The sequence below is a fragment of the Boleophthalmus pectinirostris genome, unplaced genomic scaffold, assembly GCF_026225935.1.
Source record: "Boleophthalmus pectinirostris isolate CB_2022bp ecotype Guang Dong unplaced genomic scaffold, ASM2622593v1 HiC_scaffold_11, whole genome shotgun sequence".
Taxonomy (NCBI): Eukaryota; Metazoa; Chordata; class Actinopteri; order Gobiiformes; family Gobiidae; genus Boleophthalmus; species Boleophthalmus pectinirostris.
In genome coordinates this window covers 24,317,693-24,335,192 of record NW_026570994.1, presented here as the reverse complement: position 1 = coordinate 24,335,192, position 17,500 = coordinate 24,317,693, and the positions used below count along the sequence as shown (strand labels likewise).

Genomic DNA, 17,500 nt, shown 5'->3' with positions numbered 1-17,500 from the left:
TTTCGTCTTCTCGTCTCGTCCATAAATTAAAATATTAAGAAATGATTAAAAAGTGGGAGCCTGGGCGAGCGTCCGTGGACCAATCAGAGCGCGGCGTTAATGCGTGGGCCAATCAGAGCGCGGCGTCGGGAGAGTCCCCTGAGTTTAATTGAGGTCAAATTAAACGACTAATTACTGTCCGAGCTAACGGCTACGAGCTAACGGCTACAGGCTAACGAGAGGAATGATAATCACCTCATTATGACCAGAACCAGACCAGGACCAGGACCAGGACCAAGACCAAGACCAGGACCAGGACCAAGACCAGAACCAAGACCAGACCAGGACCAGACCAAGACCAGGACCAGGACCAGGACCAGGACCAAGACCAAGACCAAGACCAGGACCAGACCAGACCAGGACCAAGACCAGGACCAGGACCAGGACCAGGACCAAGACCAGGACCAGGACCAGACCAGGACCAAGACCAAGACCAAGACCAAGACCAAGACCAAGACCAGGACCAGGACCAAGACCAAGACCAGGACCAAGACCAAGACCAAGACCAAGACCAGGACCAAGACCAGACCAAGACCAGGACCAGGACCAAGACCAAGGACCAGGACCAAGACCAAGACCAAGACCAGGACCAAGACCAGGACCAGGACTAAGACCAGGACCAGGACCAGGACCAAGACCAGGACCAGGACCAAGACCAGGACCAGGACCAGGACCAAGACCAAGACCAGGACCAAGACCAGACCAGACCAAGACCAGGACCAAGACCAGGACCAGGACCAGGACCAAGACCAGGACCAAGACCAAGACCAAGACCAGGACCAAGACCAGACCAGGACCAAGACCAAGACCAGACCAGGACCAGACCAGGACCAGGACCAGGACCAAGACCAAGACCAGGACCAGGACCAGGACCAGGACCAGACCAGGACCAGGACCAGACCAGGACCAGGACCAGACCAAGACCAAGACCAAGACCAGGACCAGGACCAAGACCAAGACCACCAGGACCAGACCAGACCAAGACCAAGACCAAGACCAAGACCAAGACCAAGACCAGGACCAGGACCAGACCAGGACCAGGACCAGATGAGAAACAGACCAGGACCAGGACCAGGACCAGGACCAGGACCAAGACCAAGGACCAGGACCAGGACCAAGACCAGGGACCAGACAAGACCAGGACCAGGACCAGGACTAAGACCAGGACCAGGACCAGGACCAAGACCAGGACCAGGACCAAGGACCAAGACCAGGACCAGGACCAGGACCAGGACCAGGACCAGGACCAGGACCAGGACCAGGACCAAGACAAGACCAGGACCAGGACCAAGGACCAGGACCAGGACCACCAGACCAGGACCAGGACCAGACCAGACCAGGACCAAGACCAAGGACCAGGACCAGGACCAAGACCAAGACCAAGACCAAGACCAGACCAGGACCAAGACCAAGACCAAGGACCAAGACCAAGGACCAGGACCAAGGACCAAGACCAAGACCAGACCAAGGACCAGGACCAAGACCAAGACCAAGACCAAGACCAGACCAAGACCAAGACCAAGACCAAGACCAGGACCAAGACCAAGACCAAGACCAGACCAAGACCAGGACCAAGACCAGGACTAAGACCAGGACCAAGACCAGAACCAGGACCAGGACCAAGACCAGAAGACCAAAGACCAGGACCAAGACCAAGACCAAGACCAAGACCAAGACCAAGACCAAGACCAGACCAGACCAGGACCAGACAGACCAAGACCAGACCAAGACCAGACCAGACCAAGACCAGACCAGGACCAGACCAGACCAGGACCAGACCAGGACCAGGACCTAAGACCAGGACCAGGACCAAGACCAGGACCAGGACCAGACCAGGACCAGGACCAGGACCAGGACCAGGACCAGGACCAAGACCAAGACCAGGACCAAGACCAGGACCAGGACCAAGACCAAGACCAGGACCAAGACCAAGACCAAGACCAAGACCAGGACCAGGACCAGGACCAAGACCAGGACCAGGACCAGGACCAAGACCAGGACCAGGACCAGGACTAAGACCAGGACCAGGACCAAGACCAGGACCAAGACCAAGACCAAGACCAAGACCAAGACCAGGACCAGGACCAGGACCAGGACCAGGACTAAGACCAGACCAGGACCAGGACCAAGACCAAGACCAAGACCAGGACCAAGACCAAGACCAGGACCAGGACCAGGACCAGGACCAGGACCAGGACTAAGACCAGGACCAGGACCAGGACCAGACCAAGACCAGGACCAAGACCAGGACCAAGACCAAGACCAGACCAAGACCAAGACCAAGACCAAGACCAGGACCAAGACCAAGACCAGGACCAGGACCAGGACCAAGACCAGGACCAAGACCAGGACCAGACCAGACCAAGACCAGACCAGGACCAGACCAAGACCAGGACCAGGACCAGGACCAGGACCAAGACCAGACCAGACCAGACCAAGGACCAGGACCAAGACCAGGACCAGGACCAGGACCAGGACCAGACCAGACCAGGACCAGGACCAGACCAGGACCAGACCAGACCAGGACCAGACCAAGACCAAGACCAGACCAAGACCAGGACCAAGACCAAGACCAGGACCAGACCAGACCAGGACCAAGACCAAGACCAGGACCAAGACCAAGACCAAGACCAAGACCAAGACCAGGACCAAGACCAAGACCAGGACCAAGACCAAGACCAGGACCAAGACCAGGACCAGGACCAAGACCAAGACCAAGACCAAGACCAGGACCAGGACCAAGACCAGGACCAGGACCAAGACCAAGACCAAGACCAGGACCAGGACCAGACCAAGACCAAGACCAAGACCAGGACCAAGGACCAGACCAAGACCAGGACCAGACCAGGACCAGGACCAGGACCAGGACCAGGACCAGGACCAGGACCAGGACCAGGACCAAGACCAGGACCAAGACCAGGACCAAGACCAGGACCAGGACCAGGACCAGGACCAGGACCAGAACCAAGACCAAGACCAAGACCAGGACCAGGACCAGGACCAAGACCAGGACCAGGACCAGGACCAGGACCAAGACCAGGACCAGGACCAGACCAGGACCAGGACCAAGACCAAGACCAGGACCAAGACCAGGACCAGGACCAGGACTGAAACGGGACTCAAACAAGGACCAACACTGGGACTAACACTGACCTGAAACAGGGTCTAAAACAAAAATTAAAATAGGTTTAAATCAAGGACTAAAACTAGGACTAAACTGGGTCTAAAACTGGACCAAAGAGGGACTAAAACAGGGACTAAACAGGATTTAAGCAGGTTTAAAACATGGACTAAAACTGGGACTAAAATCGTTTTAAAATTGTTTTAAAATCAGGACTAAAAATGGGACTAAATTGGGACCAAAAATGACAATTGGCTGAACATGAGACTAAAAGTGGACTAAAGACGGACTAAACCAGGACTGAACCAGGACTAAACCAGGACTAAACCAGGACTGAACCAGGACTGGACCAGGACTGGACCAGGACTGAACCAGGACTGGACCAGGACTTCGTGGTCTTGTCTGGGTCTGTGTTGGTTCACATGTGACAGAGACAAACTCGTCTTCAGTTCGTTCACGTTTAAAACATAAAGAAACAAAAAAATATTTAAAGTGTGAATCAAGAAACGACAAGAACAAAAAACACACAGAGTGAAGCTGCACTGCCCCCTGGAGGACAACACACACACACACACACACACACACACACACACACACACACACACACACACACACACACACACACACACACACACTCTGGCCTCGAGAGCAGGTTTGTGTGTTTGTTTTGTCTCGATGTGTCACTCGATGTTTGATCAAACAGAAACAGATTTATAAAAACATTGAAATATTTGCACCAAAATAAATGAAAATAATAAACATGGTCTCGGTCTCATGCAGATGCCCTCCTGTGTGTGTCAGGTCCCTCCTCTGTGTGTCAGGTCCCTCCCCGTGTGTCAGGTCCCTCCTGTGTGTGTCAGGTCCCTCCCCGTGTGTCAGGTCCCTCCCCGTGTGTGTCAGGTCCCTCCCCGTGTGTCAGGTCCCTCCTGTGTGTGTCAGGTCCTCCCCGTGTGTCAGGTCCTCCCCGTTGTGTCAGGTCCCTCCCCGTGTTGTCAGGTCCCTCCCCGGTGTGTCAGGTCCCTCCCCGTGTGTGTCAGGTCCCTCCCCGTGTGTCAGGTCCCTCCTGTGTGTGTCAGGTCCCTCCCCGTGTGTGTCAGGTCCCTCCGTGTGTGTCAGGTCCCTCCCGTGTGTGTCAGGTCCCTCCCGTGTGTGTCAGGTCCCTCCCCGTGTGTGTCAGGTCCCTCCCCGTGTGTGTCAGGTCCCTCCGTGTGTGTCAGGTCCCTCCCGTGTGTGTCAGGTCCCTCCCGTGTGTGTCAGGTCCCCTCCCGGTGTGTCAGGTCCTCCCGTGTGTGTCAGGTCCCTCCCGTGTGTGTCAGGTCCCTCCGTGTGTGTCAGGTCCTCCTGTGTGTGTGTCAGGTCCCTCCCGTGTGTGTGTGTCAGGTCCCTCCGTGTGTGTCAGGTCCCTCCCGTGTGTGTCAGGTCCCTCCCTGTGTGTGTCAGGTCCCTCCCTGTGTGTGTGTCAGGTCCCTCCCTGTGTGTGTGTCAGGTCCCTCCCTGTGTGTGTGTCAGGTCCCTCCCTGTGTGTGTGTCAGGTCCCTCCTGTGTGTGTGTCAGGTCCCCTCCCTGTGTGTGTCAGGTCCCTCCCGTGTGTGTCAGGTCCCTCCCATGTGTGTGTCAGGTCCCTCCCATGTGTGTCAGGTCCCTCCTCTCTGTGTGTCAGGTCCCTCCCTGTGTGTGTGTCAGGTCCCTCCTGTGTGTGTCAGGTCCCTCCCTGTGTGTGTGTCAGGTCCCTCCTGTGTGTGTCAGGTCCCTCCCCGTGTGTGTGTCAGGTCCCTCCCTGTGTGTGTCAGGTCCCTCCTGTGTCTAATCATCATTTTTCTTTCTTTCTTAAAAATATTTGTTCATTTCTTCCTCAAAAATTATAGTTTGATTTATTTTGTTGAGTTTTTATGAATAAAATGAAAACTCCTGGTCCTGGTTTAGATCTGGTTTAGTCCTGGTTTAGTCCTGGTTTAGTTCTGGTTTAGTCCTAGTTCAGTCCTGGTCCTGGTTCAGTCCTGGATTAGTCCTGGTTTAGTCCTGGTTCTGGTTTAGTCCTAGTTCAGTCCTGGTCCTGGTTCAGTCCTGGTTCAGTCCTGGTTTAGTCCTGGTTTAGTCCTGGTGGTGGTTTGGTGCAGTGCGGTCCTGCTGTAGACCTGTAAAAGCCCTGAAGTCCCTGTAAGTCCGTCTTTAGTCGGGTTGAGATCCTCGTTAAACCGGTGCAGTGTTAAATGTGTTAATGAGAGACATTGGGGATAATCAGACCATTACAGACGCACATTAACACCTCAGAGTCACCTTCCCCCAGGACTGGGACTGACACCGAGACCAGGACCAAGACCAGGACCAGAGCTGAGACCAGGGCTGAGACCAGGACCGGGACAGGACCAAGAGTGAGACTAAATCAGGACTGAGGCCGAGATTAAACCAGCGTTTCTCATTAAAACCATCAGAGCAAAATCACCCTCCCCAGGACCAAAGACGGACTAAACCAGAACTAAGACCAGGACTAAACCAGAACTAAGACCAGGACTAAACCAGAACTAAGACCAGGACTAAACCAGAACTAAGACCAGGACTAAACCAGAACTAAGACCAGGACTAAACCAGAACTAAGACCAGGACTAAACCAGAACTAAGACCAGGACTAAACCAGATCTAAACCAGGACTAAACCAGATCTAAACCAGGACTAAACCAGGACTAAACCAGGAATAAATCAGGAATAAAAAAGGCCTAATAACCCAGATCTCTCCCAGGTCTGAGTCTCGTCCTGGTGCTGAAAGACTCACCGTCCTGAAAGACTCGTTCCACGTTGAGCCCGTAGGTGGCGCAGGTCTCGTAGTAGGTGCATCGTTTCAGTTCAGTGGAGAGTTTACGAGCTCGACCGTCGTCGATCACACGAGGATTCACCGAACTGATCGCATCTGACCAGAGAAAAATATAAATATAAATATCATAAATATAAAATATTATTATATTCACTGAACTGGTCACATCTGACAAAGAGAAAAATATAAATATCATAAATATAAAATATTATTCAGTTTCGACACAGACTGAGCTGAAACTAAACTGAGTCTTAAACTCGTGTCTGTGGTCTGGAGAATCTGTCATATTTAGTGACAATTATTTGTTTAAATGTTTTGGAAGAAAAACACAAAATCCAGTTTATCACATCTGAAGAAAAAACTAAAAATATTTTAAAATAAAAATCTGATTTAGACGAAAATAAGAAAATAAAACTTGTTAATATTATTACCTAAATAAAAGAGTCACGTGCTCCTCTGTGTCTTTTATTTATTTGATTTATTTTAATATATTTTATTGGCTTTATTTATTGTTGTTCTGTGGTTTTGTTCTTTTTTTATTGAGCTGGTTTTATTGTTTTAGGACGAGTGTGATTAAATGTGAGAGTTTATTTGATCATTATTATATTATTATTCTTAATTTGATCTATTTGTGTGTTTGTACTGTTGCTTGTGAAATGTGTTATAGAAATAAAATGAATTAGATTGGATTTATTTTTATCTTTTCTCATCACATTTGGATCATATTTTCTGTTATAATGTTCATGTTTAGTGTTTAGGCAAATAAATAAATGTAAATTCTTCAAACTTTGAATTGTGTTTTTAAACATTTATAACTTAGAAAAAAAAATATAAATTACTTTTGCTCAACAAGAACAAAATAAATCTGGAAAAAATCTAATCACATGAAATTGATGTGGTTCAGTTAAAAACAGGGCAATGGCGCCATCTGGTGTCCAACAGGAGAACTGCAGCTCATTTACACAAGTGTAATGACACAGAGCCGCCAGCAGAGGGACTCAGCTGCTCACATAGACACAGAGAGAAAACACGGCTCTAATTTAACTCTGAGTTTTATAGTTTAAATACATAAATGTCAAGATACAAGTGAAATATCAAATAGAAGTTTTACTGTTCACTTTTATAACTGATTTACTCTTAAACACAAAAACACTGAACAGGACGTCTCTTTATTTCTGTTCTTATTTGGTGTTTTGGTTCAGGACACAGACTGAGCGTCACATGACTCTCTCGTTTGAGCTGCAGGTTCAAATATAAATATAAATATAAATATAAAGTGTATTTGTCGCTGACCTTGCGTCCCGACAAGCACCAGCGGGAGCTCGTTTGTGTTTCTGAAATTGGCCAAACGAGTGAAATAATGAAACACCGTCTGAAAACTGATCTCATCCTCCAGAGAGAAGACGAACACCACGGCGTCCACCCACAGAGCGAACTGAGAAACACAACACACAAATATATAAATATACAAATATACAAACACACTGTTATTAAATATACACAAATGTACTGATGTAAAACTGCACGGCGCCACCTGCAGGACAAACTGAGAAACACAACACACAAATATATAAATATACAAATACACTGTTATTAAATATACACAAATGTACTGACAAACAGACTCACAACAGAGAGAAAACCACAGCCTGGATCCTGAAGAAAACTACACAACACACACAGACACACACTGACACACACACACACACAGACAGACACACACAGACACACACACACACACACACACACACACACACACACACAGACACACACACACACACACACACACACACACAGACACATACATATATATAGTTTGCGTGCAGAGCCGGGGTGAAGCGAGCGCCTCTGACTGAATAATGCATCAGATTGTACAGAAACAGAAAGTCTCTTCACACAGACTCAGGTTCATCACGACACGAAGGAAAAGAAGAAAAGAGGAAAACAGGAACAGACTGAAACTGTCTCTGAAATAATCTGGACAAAAACACAGAGTCCACAGACACAAACTGGAGCGGAGTGAATCTGGAGAAGATTAAGATGAATCCAGTCGTTTGTTTAGATCATGAAAGATGAACATGAGAGTTTAAAACATCTGATGCAGAAACTAAAGGTCTGTTCTGAAATACGACAGAAAAAAGAGAAAACTGAGCGTGTTTAAGGTGTGTGCGTGTGTGTGTGTGGTGCAGTACCGACCTGAGCCTCCGGGGGGCCTCCTTCGTCCCTGATGAGCAGCAGGTGACTCTGACCGTCCACCACGATCTCCTTCTTAAACCGACCGCCTTCAAACCAAACACAAAACACTTTTACACTCACCAAACAAACAAAAAAACAGAAACACACACAAACTCCGTGAAATATGAGGAGAGGTCAGAGGTCAGAGGTCGGAGGTCGGAGGTCGGGATGGAAACGTGCGGCTGTGGGATCGACGAGCGAGACGCGACTAAACGTCTCAAACTAAACAACTAAAAGTCTCTGGACCTGACGTGTCTCTCAGATCTGTGGTATGAGCAGCTCCTGAGGTGAAAATAAATCCTCTGTGTTTTGTCTGTGTCTGATTATGAAGAGTTTTACTGTCAGGAAGTGCGCCGTTAGCATGCTCAAACTCCGCTCTGGTCTGTGAGACTGGGAAGTTCTTCTAAACTCCTGGAGGTGAATTGTGAGGACGCTCTGACACAGACGGTCAGAGGAGGAGCTCTGGACGTCTGTGAACTGTTTTTAAAGTTTAAAAAAAGTCAAACTCAGGTCCAGAGACGTGGGTGAGGTGACTGTGACGTAAACTCTGAGATGAGACTCTAAAGGGAAACTCTAAAGTGACGGGAATGACACTTGGATCTTTAAACTCTCGGTGAAATGATTCTCTAAACAAACTGGAGGAAACAGGAGACACATGAAAACAAATGAGACCAGAGCTGAGAATCACCAGAGCTTCAATACTGATACTGATACTGATACTGATACTGGATATCGCTCTGATCCAGGAAAAGGAGCCGGATCAGTATCATTTCCCTGGTATTGGTTCAGTTGATATCCGGGCTGGACACATCGTCTGCTCGTTTATTCATCAAACTGAACATTCTGAATATTTGTGAAATTCAGATTTATCACGTTTGTGTTTTTATCTATAAAATTCTGTTTCAATTAACTAAGATCCACAAACATTTCACTTTTTATTTTTAAACCAAAACAGAAATTCATCGACACAAAACTCGTCTAAATTATAATTTTCATGTTTCAAAAGTGTCTCAGGTTTTCACATCTGTTCAGTGACGCATCAGAAACGTCCAAGAGTTTGAGGAAACGTTTGATGTTTCATGATAATATTTGATAAATATTCACTTGTGTTTTGAATCAAATGAATTTAATCCAAAGTGTGTAAATGTTTGTTTTTTTATGCACAGATCATGTTCAGTTTTGATGTGTTCATGAGGTGGAGGCTTTAATATTGCACCTTTTGGGGTTTTGCCTCTTCCAGCTCCAGAGTTTTTTAAATTGTTACGTTACATATGTGCAAAATAAATCAATAAATAAATCAATAAATAAACATGGACAAAGGTGAACTGTATAAACAGACAGAGGGAGAAGTCTCAGTTTTCACTCTGGTTTAATCGGTCGATATTTAAATCTTTAGTATCAGTATCAATATCAATATCAGTATCAGTTTCAAAAGTGAAACAGTCGATTCTTTATGGTGGAGTGTGATTGAGTCCTTAAAGTTCTCAGCTCTGGGGGTGAATCAGGTGAAACGAGGGGGGGGGGGGGGGGGGGGTTTGAGTGATGTTTGAGTGATGTTTGAGTGATGTTTCAGTGATGTTTCAGTGATGTTTGAGTGATGTTTGAGTGATGTGTTGGTGATGTTTCAGTGATGTTTGAGTGATGTTTGAGTGATGTGTTGGTGATGTTTCAGTGATGTTTGAGTGATGTTTGAGTGATGTTTCAGTGATGTTTCAGTGATGTTGTTGAGTGATGTTTGAGTGATGTTTGAGTGATGTGTTTCAGTGATGTTTGAGTGATGTTTTCAGTGATGTTTCAGTGATGTTTTAGTGATGTTTGAGTGATGTTTGAGTGATGTTTGAGTGATGTTTCAGTGATGTGTTGGTGATGTTTCAGTGATGTTTGAGTGATGTTTGAGTGATGTTGGTGATGTTTCAGTGATGTTTGATGTGAGTGATGTTTCAGTGATGTTTGAGTGATGTTTGAGTGATGTTTCAGTTTGATGATTTGATGTTGTGATGTTTGATGTTGAGTGATGTTTGAGTGATGTTTGAGTGAGTGTTGTTGGTGATGTTTCAGTGATGTTTGAGTGATGTTTGAGTGATGTTTGAGTGATGTGTTTGGTGATGTTTGAGTGATGTTTGAGTGATGTGTTTGAGTGATGTTTGAGTGATGTTTGAGTGATGTTGTTTGATGTTTCAGTGATGATGTTGAGTGATGTTTCAGTGATGTTTCAGTGAGTGATGTTTTGATGTGAGTGATGTTTGAGTGATGTTTGGTTGAGTGATGTTGAGTGATGTGTTGGTGATGTTTCAGTGATGTTCAGTGATGTTTGATGTGAGTGATGTTGGTGATGTTTCGGTGATGTGTTGGTGATGTTTGAGTGATGTTTGAGTGATGTGTTGAGTGATGTTGAGTGATGTTTGAGTGATGTGTGATGTTTTGAGTGATGTTGAGTGATGTTTGAGTGATGTTTCAGTGAGTGATGTTTCAGTGATGTTTGAGTGATGTGTTGGTGATGATGTTGGTGATGTTTCAGTGATGTTTTGAGTGAGTGATGTGTTGGTGATGTTTCGGTGATGTGTTGGTGATGTTTCAGTGATGTTTGAGTGATGTTGAGTGATGTTTCAGTGATGTTTGAGTGATGTTTGAGTGATGTGTTGTTCAGTGATGTTTGAGTGATGTTTGAGTGATGTGTTGGTGATGTTTGAGTGATGTGTTGGTGATGTTTCAGTGATGTTTGAGTGATGTTTGAGTGATGTGTTGGTGATGTGTTGGTGATGTTTCAGTGATGTTTGGTGATGTTGTGATGTTTCAGTGATGTTTGAGTGATGTTGAGTGATGTTTCAGTGATGTTTGATGTGTGTGATGTTTCAGTTGATGTTTCAGTGATGTTTCATGATGTTTGAGTGATGTTTCAGTGATGTTTGAGTGATGTTTCGGTGATGTGTTGGTGATGTTTGATGTGAGTGATGTTTGAGTGATGTTTGAGTGATGTGTTGGTGATGTTTTGAGTGATGTGTTGGTGATGTTTCAGTGATGTTTGAGTGATGTTTCAGTGATGTTTGAGTGATGTTTGAGTGATGTTTGAGTGATGTTTCAGTGATGTTTGAGTGATGTTTGAGTGATGTTTGAGTGATGTTTGAGTGATGTTTGAGTGATGTGTTGGTGATGTTTCAGTGATGTTTCAGTGGTAGATTTAGTAAAAGCTGGTTACCTGCGTCACTGTCAGCTTTAGATCAGCAAAACCACACAGAAGCACAAGCAGAAGTACAAGCAGCAGTTAGAAACACACAACACACAGATACACACAAACACACACAGATACACACAAACACACACAGATACACACAAACACACACAGATACACACAAACACACACAGATACACACAAACACACACAGATACACACAACACACACAGATACACACAAACACACAACACACACAGATACACACAAACACACACAGATACACACAAACACACACAGATACACACAAACACACACAGATACACACAAACACAGAGATACACATACACACAGTAAAAGGCTTTAGATTCATAGAAACAAGATTTAAACCTTTTAAACAGTTTAATAAATCAGAACATGCACCAAACACACAGATTTAGTCCCGGTTTAGTCCTGGTTTAGTCCCTGTTTGAGTCCTGCTCTGGTCCTGGTCCCTGTCGCTGTCATGAGTCCATCTTTAGTCCTGTTTCAGACCCAGTCCCTGTCTGTGTCCCTGTGTTCTGGAGCAGGTTCCCACAGAGGGAGTTTAAGTTCAGTTCTGGTCCAGTCCTGGTCCTGGTCTGGTCCCTGTCCCTGTATTAAGTCCCTTTATAGTCCTGTCTTAGTCCTGTTTCAGTCCTCTTCCAGTCCAGTCCCAGTCTGAGTCATAAGTCCATCTTTAGTCCCTCCTTAGTCCTGCTTTAGTTCCTCTTTAGTCCTGGTCCGTGTCCCTGTGGTGTGGCGCGGGCTGTTTACTCCTGTTTCACTCTTGGTCCTGGTTTGGTCCCTGTATTAAGTCCCTTTTTAGTCCTTCTTTAGTCCCTCTTTAGTCCTGTTTCAGTCCTGGTCCTGGTCCCGGTCCCTGTGGCGGCGGTTCCCACGGCGGGAGTATAAATACATGTGGTCCACAGAAACCACACAAAACCCGGAGACGGACTATTCTGGGACCGGATCTGGGCTTGGATCTGGGTCAGGAATGAGTCCAGGACTTCTGCTCGAACAAGGTCCACTGGGGTTCACTGCAGTCCCGGTCTAGTCCTGGTCTAGTCCTGGTCTAGTCCTGGTCTAGTCCTGGTCTAGTCCCTGGACTAGTCGAGGTCTAAATAGGAGTGAAATGTGTCTAAATCTGGACTAAACTTGGCCTAAAACGAGTCTAAACAAGGGGCTAAACAAGGGGCTAAACCAGGTCTAAACCAGGACTAAACCAGGTCTAAACCAGGTTTACAGAAGGTCTGAAAGAGGTTTGTAGAGGGACTTTCTTTTTCTTCATGAATTTTACAAACAGCAGATTTGTGGAGCTCAGGATCTGAATAAAACATGAGACTAATGAAGAAGTGGGTCAGACCCGCTCCAGACCCAGACCCAGACCCGCTCCAGACCCGGTTTAGTCCACTTTTAGTCTGGGTTCAGTCCTGGTTCAGTTCCTGGTCTAGTCCTTGGCCTAGATCTGGTTTTGTCCAGTTTTAGTCCCAGTTTAGAACATGTTTCAGTCTTTTTCAGTTTTGTTTTAGTCCCTAGATCAGTCCAGGTCTAGTCCAGGTCTAGTCCAGGTCTAGTCCAGGTCTAGTCCAGGTCTAGTCCAGGTCAAGTCCAGGTCAAGTCCAGGTGTAGTCCAGGTCTTACCTTCTGGAGACTCCTCTTGGACGTATGTTCCGGTCAGATATCTGTGGACCAGCGCAGACTTCCCACTCGCCAGATTACCCACAATCCCCTGAGGACACACAACAACAAACTACATTACCCACAATCCCTCTGGTGAGTCATTTACAGTCTTTACACGTGAGGTTTGTGAGTGTGAGGAGCTGAAGTTTCCTCTGTGTTTTTATGGAGACAGATGAGTTTTTTTGTTTTTTTTTAAAGATTTAAAATAAAAGTGAAAAGTGAAGTTTGAAGTTGGACTCACCACTTTGAGTTCGGGCACAGATCTGCTCAGCGTCCACTCCTGACTGTTCACGAACGCATCTGAAACACAAACACAACAACGACGGTCAAATATCCCACTGTCCATGAACGCGTCTCAAACACAAACACAACATGAAGAGAGACGACTCAGACGAGCTGTTCATTTTTGTTTTGAAAATGTTTTATTTGCTCAAAACAATCAAACCCGCTCCCCCTTCAGAGCACCGTCCCACACACTCAGCCTCTCTGTGCTGACCTGCCCCCCCTTCAGAGCACCATCTCACACACTCAGCCTCTCTGTGCTGACCCGCTCCCCCTTCAGAGCACCATCTCACACACTCAGCCTCTCTGTGCTGACCCGCTCCCCCTTCAGAGCACCACACACACACACTCAGCCTCTCTGTGCTGACCCGCTCCCCCTTCAGAGCACCATCTCACACACTCAGCCTCTCTGTGCTGACCCGCTCCCCCTTCAGAGCGTCCTACTGAACCTCCTGCGCGTCACATCAGGTTTGTCGTGTCGTCGTGTTCAGTTTTGTGTCGTGTTGTTGTGTGTTTATGGAGGATTGTGGTGTGGGAGCGTGTGGGCGGAGCCTCGTACAGACTCATACTGCAGCAAACCGTAAGGAGGGTTTGAACAGGGCCCAGGAGAGATCACTAGATGACTCAAACATGCATGACTCTAGAACATCTTCAGGTTGATGATGAGGAACATTAGAACATCTCGACTTTATGAAACATTCACAGGAGTCAAACACTTCAACACAAAAAGACAACATCCTGCACTCAAGAACTGGTTCAGACCTGGTTTAGTCCTGGATTAGTCCTGGTTTAGACCTGGTCTAGTCCTGGTTTAGTCCTAGTTCAGTTTTAATCACACGTTCCAGAGGAGAATGTTCAGAATGTGTGTATTACATCAGAGTCTCAGGTATGAAGTCTGTCAGGTGAGACTCAGGCTCCTCCCACACAGCTGAGGCTCCTCCCACACACCTGAGGCCCCTCCCACACAGGTGCAGACTGTGATGATGTCATACTGGGGTCAGAGGTCACAGGTGTATTGATGTCAGTGTCACAAAACAAGTGTCACAACATCTGGACCAGAGGAGAGTGTTCTTCAGGTGTGACAGGTGTGGCAGGTGTGACAGGTGTGGCAGGTGTGGCAGGTGTGACAGGTGTGGCAGGTGTGACAGGTGTGACAGGTGTGCAGGTGTGCAGGTGTGCAGGTGTGACAGGTGTGCAGGTGTGACAGGTGTGGACAGGTGTGACAGGTGTGGCAGGTGTGACAGGTGTGGCAGGTGTGCAGGTGTGGACAGGTGTGGACAGGTGTGGCAGGTGTGACAGGTGTGGCAGGTGTGACAGGTGTGACAGGTGAGGGGTCTGTGTCGTGCTGTGACAGGTGATAGTTAAACACAAACACAGGTGTTACTTATAGACAGGTGTCAGATTGACAGGTGTCAGATTGACAGGTGCACTGAGTTGTGACGTCACAGTGACACGAGCAGAAAGAACGTGAAGAATCTGAGCCAGAAATCCTCCTCTCCTCCTCTCCTCCTCCTCTCTCCTCCTCCTTCTCCTCCTCCTCTCTTCTCTCCTTCTCCTTCTTCTTCCTTCTCCTTCTCCTCCTCCTCCTCCTCTCTTCTCTTCCGTCTGACACTAGTCCTCTGTTTGGCTCAAACCCTCCTCCTCTCCTCCCCCTCTCATCTCTCCGTCCGTCTCTCTTCCATTTCCTCTCGTCTGTAACACTGCTCCTCTGTTTCACTGAAACACTCTCATCCCTCTCTTTTCCCCTTTCTCCTCCCCCCCTCCCTCTTTTCTTCTCTGTTCTCTCCAGACTTTCTCCTCCTCCCTCTCTCCTTCTTGGTTCTTTTTCTTATCTCGAATCCTCTCTCCGTCTCTACCCTCCCCCCTCCTCTCTCAGTTTTCCACTCCTCTTCTCTCCTCCCTCTCTCGTCTTCTGTTTGACTTAAATGCTCCAGTTTCTCCTCCTCTCCTCCCTCTCTCTCTCCTCTCTCCTCCCTCTCTCCCTCTCCTCTCCTCTCCTCTCTCCTCTTCTCTCCATAACAGTTCTTCTATTTGGCTTGAAAACTCTCGTTCCTCCCTCTCTCCTCTCCTCCGTCTCTCCTCCGTCGTCATCGCTCGTTCTTGTGTTTCTGTGGACACTTGTGTTTGGTCGCAGACAGGAAGTTGTTGCAGCTGTTTCCTGTTTTCTGGGTTTAATCTCGAATCTCAAATTCTTCAAAGTCTCAAAGAGTCGGAGCCGATTCCAGTCGCTCTGGTTTAAACATCGGACGCACACGCGACAATAACACACGACACACACATGACACACACACGACACACACGACAATAACACATGACAACGTATGCCTGAGCGTTACACCAGATGCCCTCCCTCAGTCGTGGACGACAAACTTTCATCAGAGTTTGGATTTTTAAAAACTAAAAACTAAAATGTGAAGTTTCATGTGATGTTAAATGTGTGTGTGTGTAAATGTGTTGTACAGTTAGAGTTGTGCGTGTGTGTGTGTGTGTGTGTGTGTGTGTGTGTGTGTGTGTGTGTGTGTGTGTGTGTGTGTGTGTGTGTGTGTGTGTGTGTGTGTGTGTGTGTGTGTGTGTGTGTCTGTGTGTGTGTGTGTGTGTGTGTGTGTGTGTGTGTGTCAGAGGGACAGGGGAAATAGGGCAGTGGGGCAGGACAACTGAGCTTTCACTGTATTTATTATTAAAGGCACTAAACCAGGACTAAAGGAGGACTAAATCAGATCTAAACCAGACTAAACCAGACTAATCCAGGACTAAACCAGGACTGATTTTATTCCATGTTTTTTGAGTATTTGAGCCAATCAGAGAGGAGCTGAGTGTGATGTCATCATGAGTGTGACAGTTTTATATTTGCATAAACTTTTAGGAGCGTTTGACAAACGAGAAGAGGAAACTCTGAGCTGGGACTGAAGAAGAACTAAACCAGGTCTAAAAGCAGGACTAAACCAGCAGGACTAAACCAGGACTAAACCGGGACTAAACCAGGACTAAACCAGGACTAAAGCAGGTCTAAACCAGGACTGAACCAGGACTGAATCAGGAGTGAATCTGTAGAGATGAAGGAATGTGATGGAGGAGGAGTGACCTAAATCTGAGACACACACACAGGCCCAGCCCCCAGTATAATACCCCAGAATAATGCCCCATATCTGCCCCATTTACCCCACACAAACCCCCCCCAACCCCACAGCCCATCACCACATCAGAGGAGACACGAGAAAACTACAAACTCGTCATCCACAAAAAACTGACACGATCCGTCACACGTTCCTTTTACTGTTAACTGTTATATTCACCCAAAATGTGATGTTCCTCTTCATCAAAAACCTGTCTGAAGGGTTTTTTTTTCTCTCCTGGGGCCTGTTCAAACCCTCCTCACTGTTAACTGTAGAGTCTGTACGAGGCTCCACCCACATCCTCCCACACCACAATTCAACATAAAAACACAAAAATACGACATAAAACTGAACACAGCGACTGGACAAACTGATGTGACGTGGAGGAGGTTCATTAGTGTGACGCTCTGAAGGGGGAGCAACTCAGCACAGAGAGCAAAGTGAAACTAAATAAAATGTGTGAATTCTGTTATTTTGGGCAAATAAAACCTTCACAACAACAAGAACAATCAAAGGAACATGGAACAGAAACTCGTCCTGTTTAAAACATTTATATTTATGTGTTTGACCTCTGACCCAGACACATGTCGCTGTCTGTGTCTGTGTGTGTGTGTGTGTGTGTGTGTCTGTGTGTGTGTGTGTGTGTGTGTGTGTGTGTGTCTGTGTCTGTGTGTGTGTGTGTGTGTCTGTGTGTGTCTGTGTGTGTGTGTGTCTGTGTGTGTGTGTATCTGTGTGTGTGTCTGTGTGTGTGTTGTGTGTGTGTGTGTGTGTGTCTGTGTGTGTGTGTGTGTGTGTGTGTCTGTGTGTGTGTGTGTGTGTGTGTGTCTGTGTGTGTGTGTGTGTGTGTGTGTCTGTGTGTGTGTGTCTGTGTGTGTCTGTGTGTGTGTCTGTGTGTGTGTCTGTGTGTGTGTGTGTGTGTGTGTCTGTGTGTGTGTGTGTGTCTGTGTGTGTCTGTGTGTGTGTCTGTGTCTGTGTGTGTGTCTGTGTGTGTGTCTGTGTGTGTGTCTGTGTGTGTGTGTGTGTGTGTGTGT

General features: G+C 47.0%; 1 protein-coding gene across 1 annotated transcript in view; it reads right to left on the bottom strand.

The window, feature by feature from the left end:
- The window catches only part of LOC110170680 (arf-GAP with GTPase, ANK repeat and PH domain-containing protein 1-like), a 96,212-nt gene that overhangs the window by 40,617 nt on the left and 38,095 nt on the right, over positions 1–17,500 (bottom strand). Inside the window, exons 2-6 of the mRNA XM_055163892.1 lie at positions 13,316–13,374; positions 13,036–13,123; positions 8,166–8,251; positions 7,263–7,404; positions 5,931–6,065 (exon numbers count right to left, since the gene is read on the bottom strand). Coding sequence (XP_055019867.1) covers positions 5,931–6,065; positions 7,263–7,404; positions 8,166–8,251; positions 13,036–13,123; positions 13,316–13,374 — 510 coding nt within the window. The remainder of the gene's footprint in view (positions 1–5,930; positions 6,066–7,262; positions 7,405–8,165; positions 8,252–13,035; positions 13,124–13,315; positions 13,375–17,500) is intronic.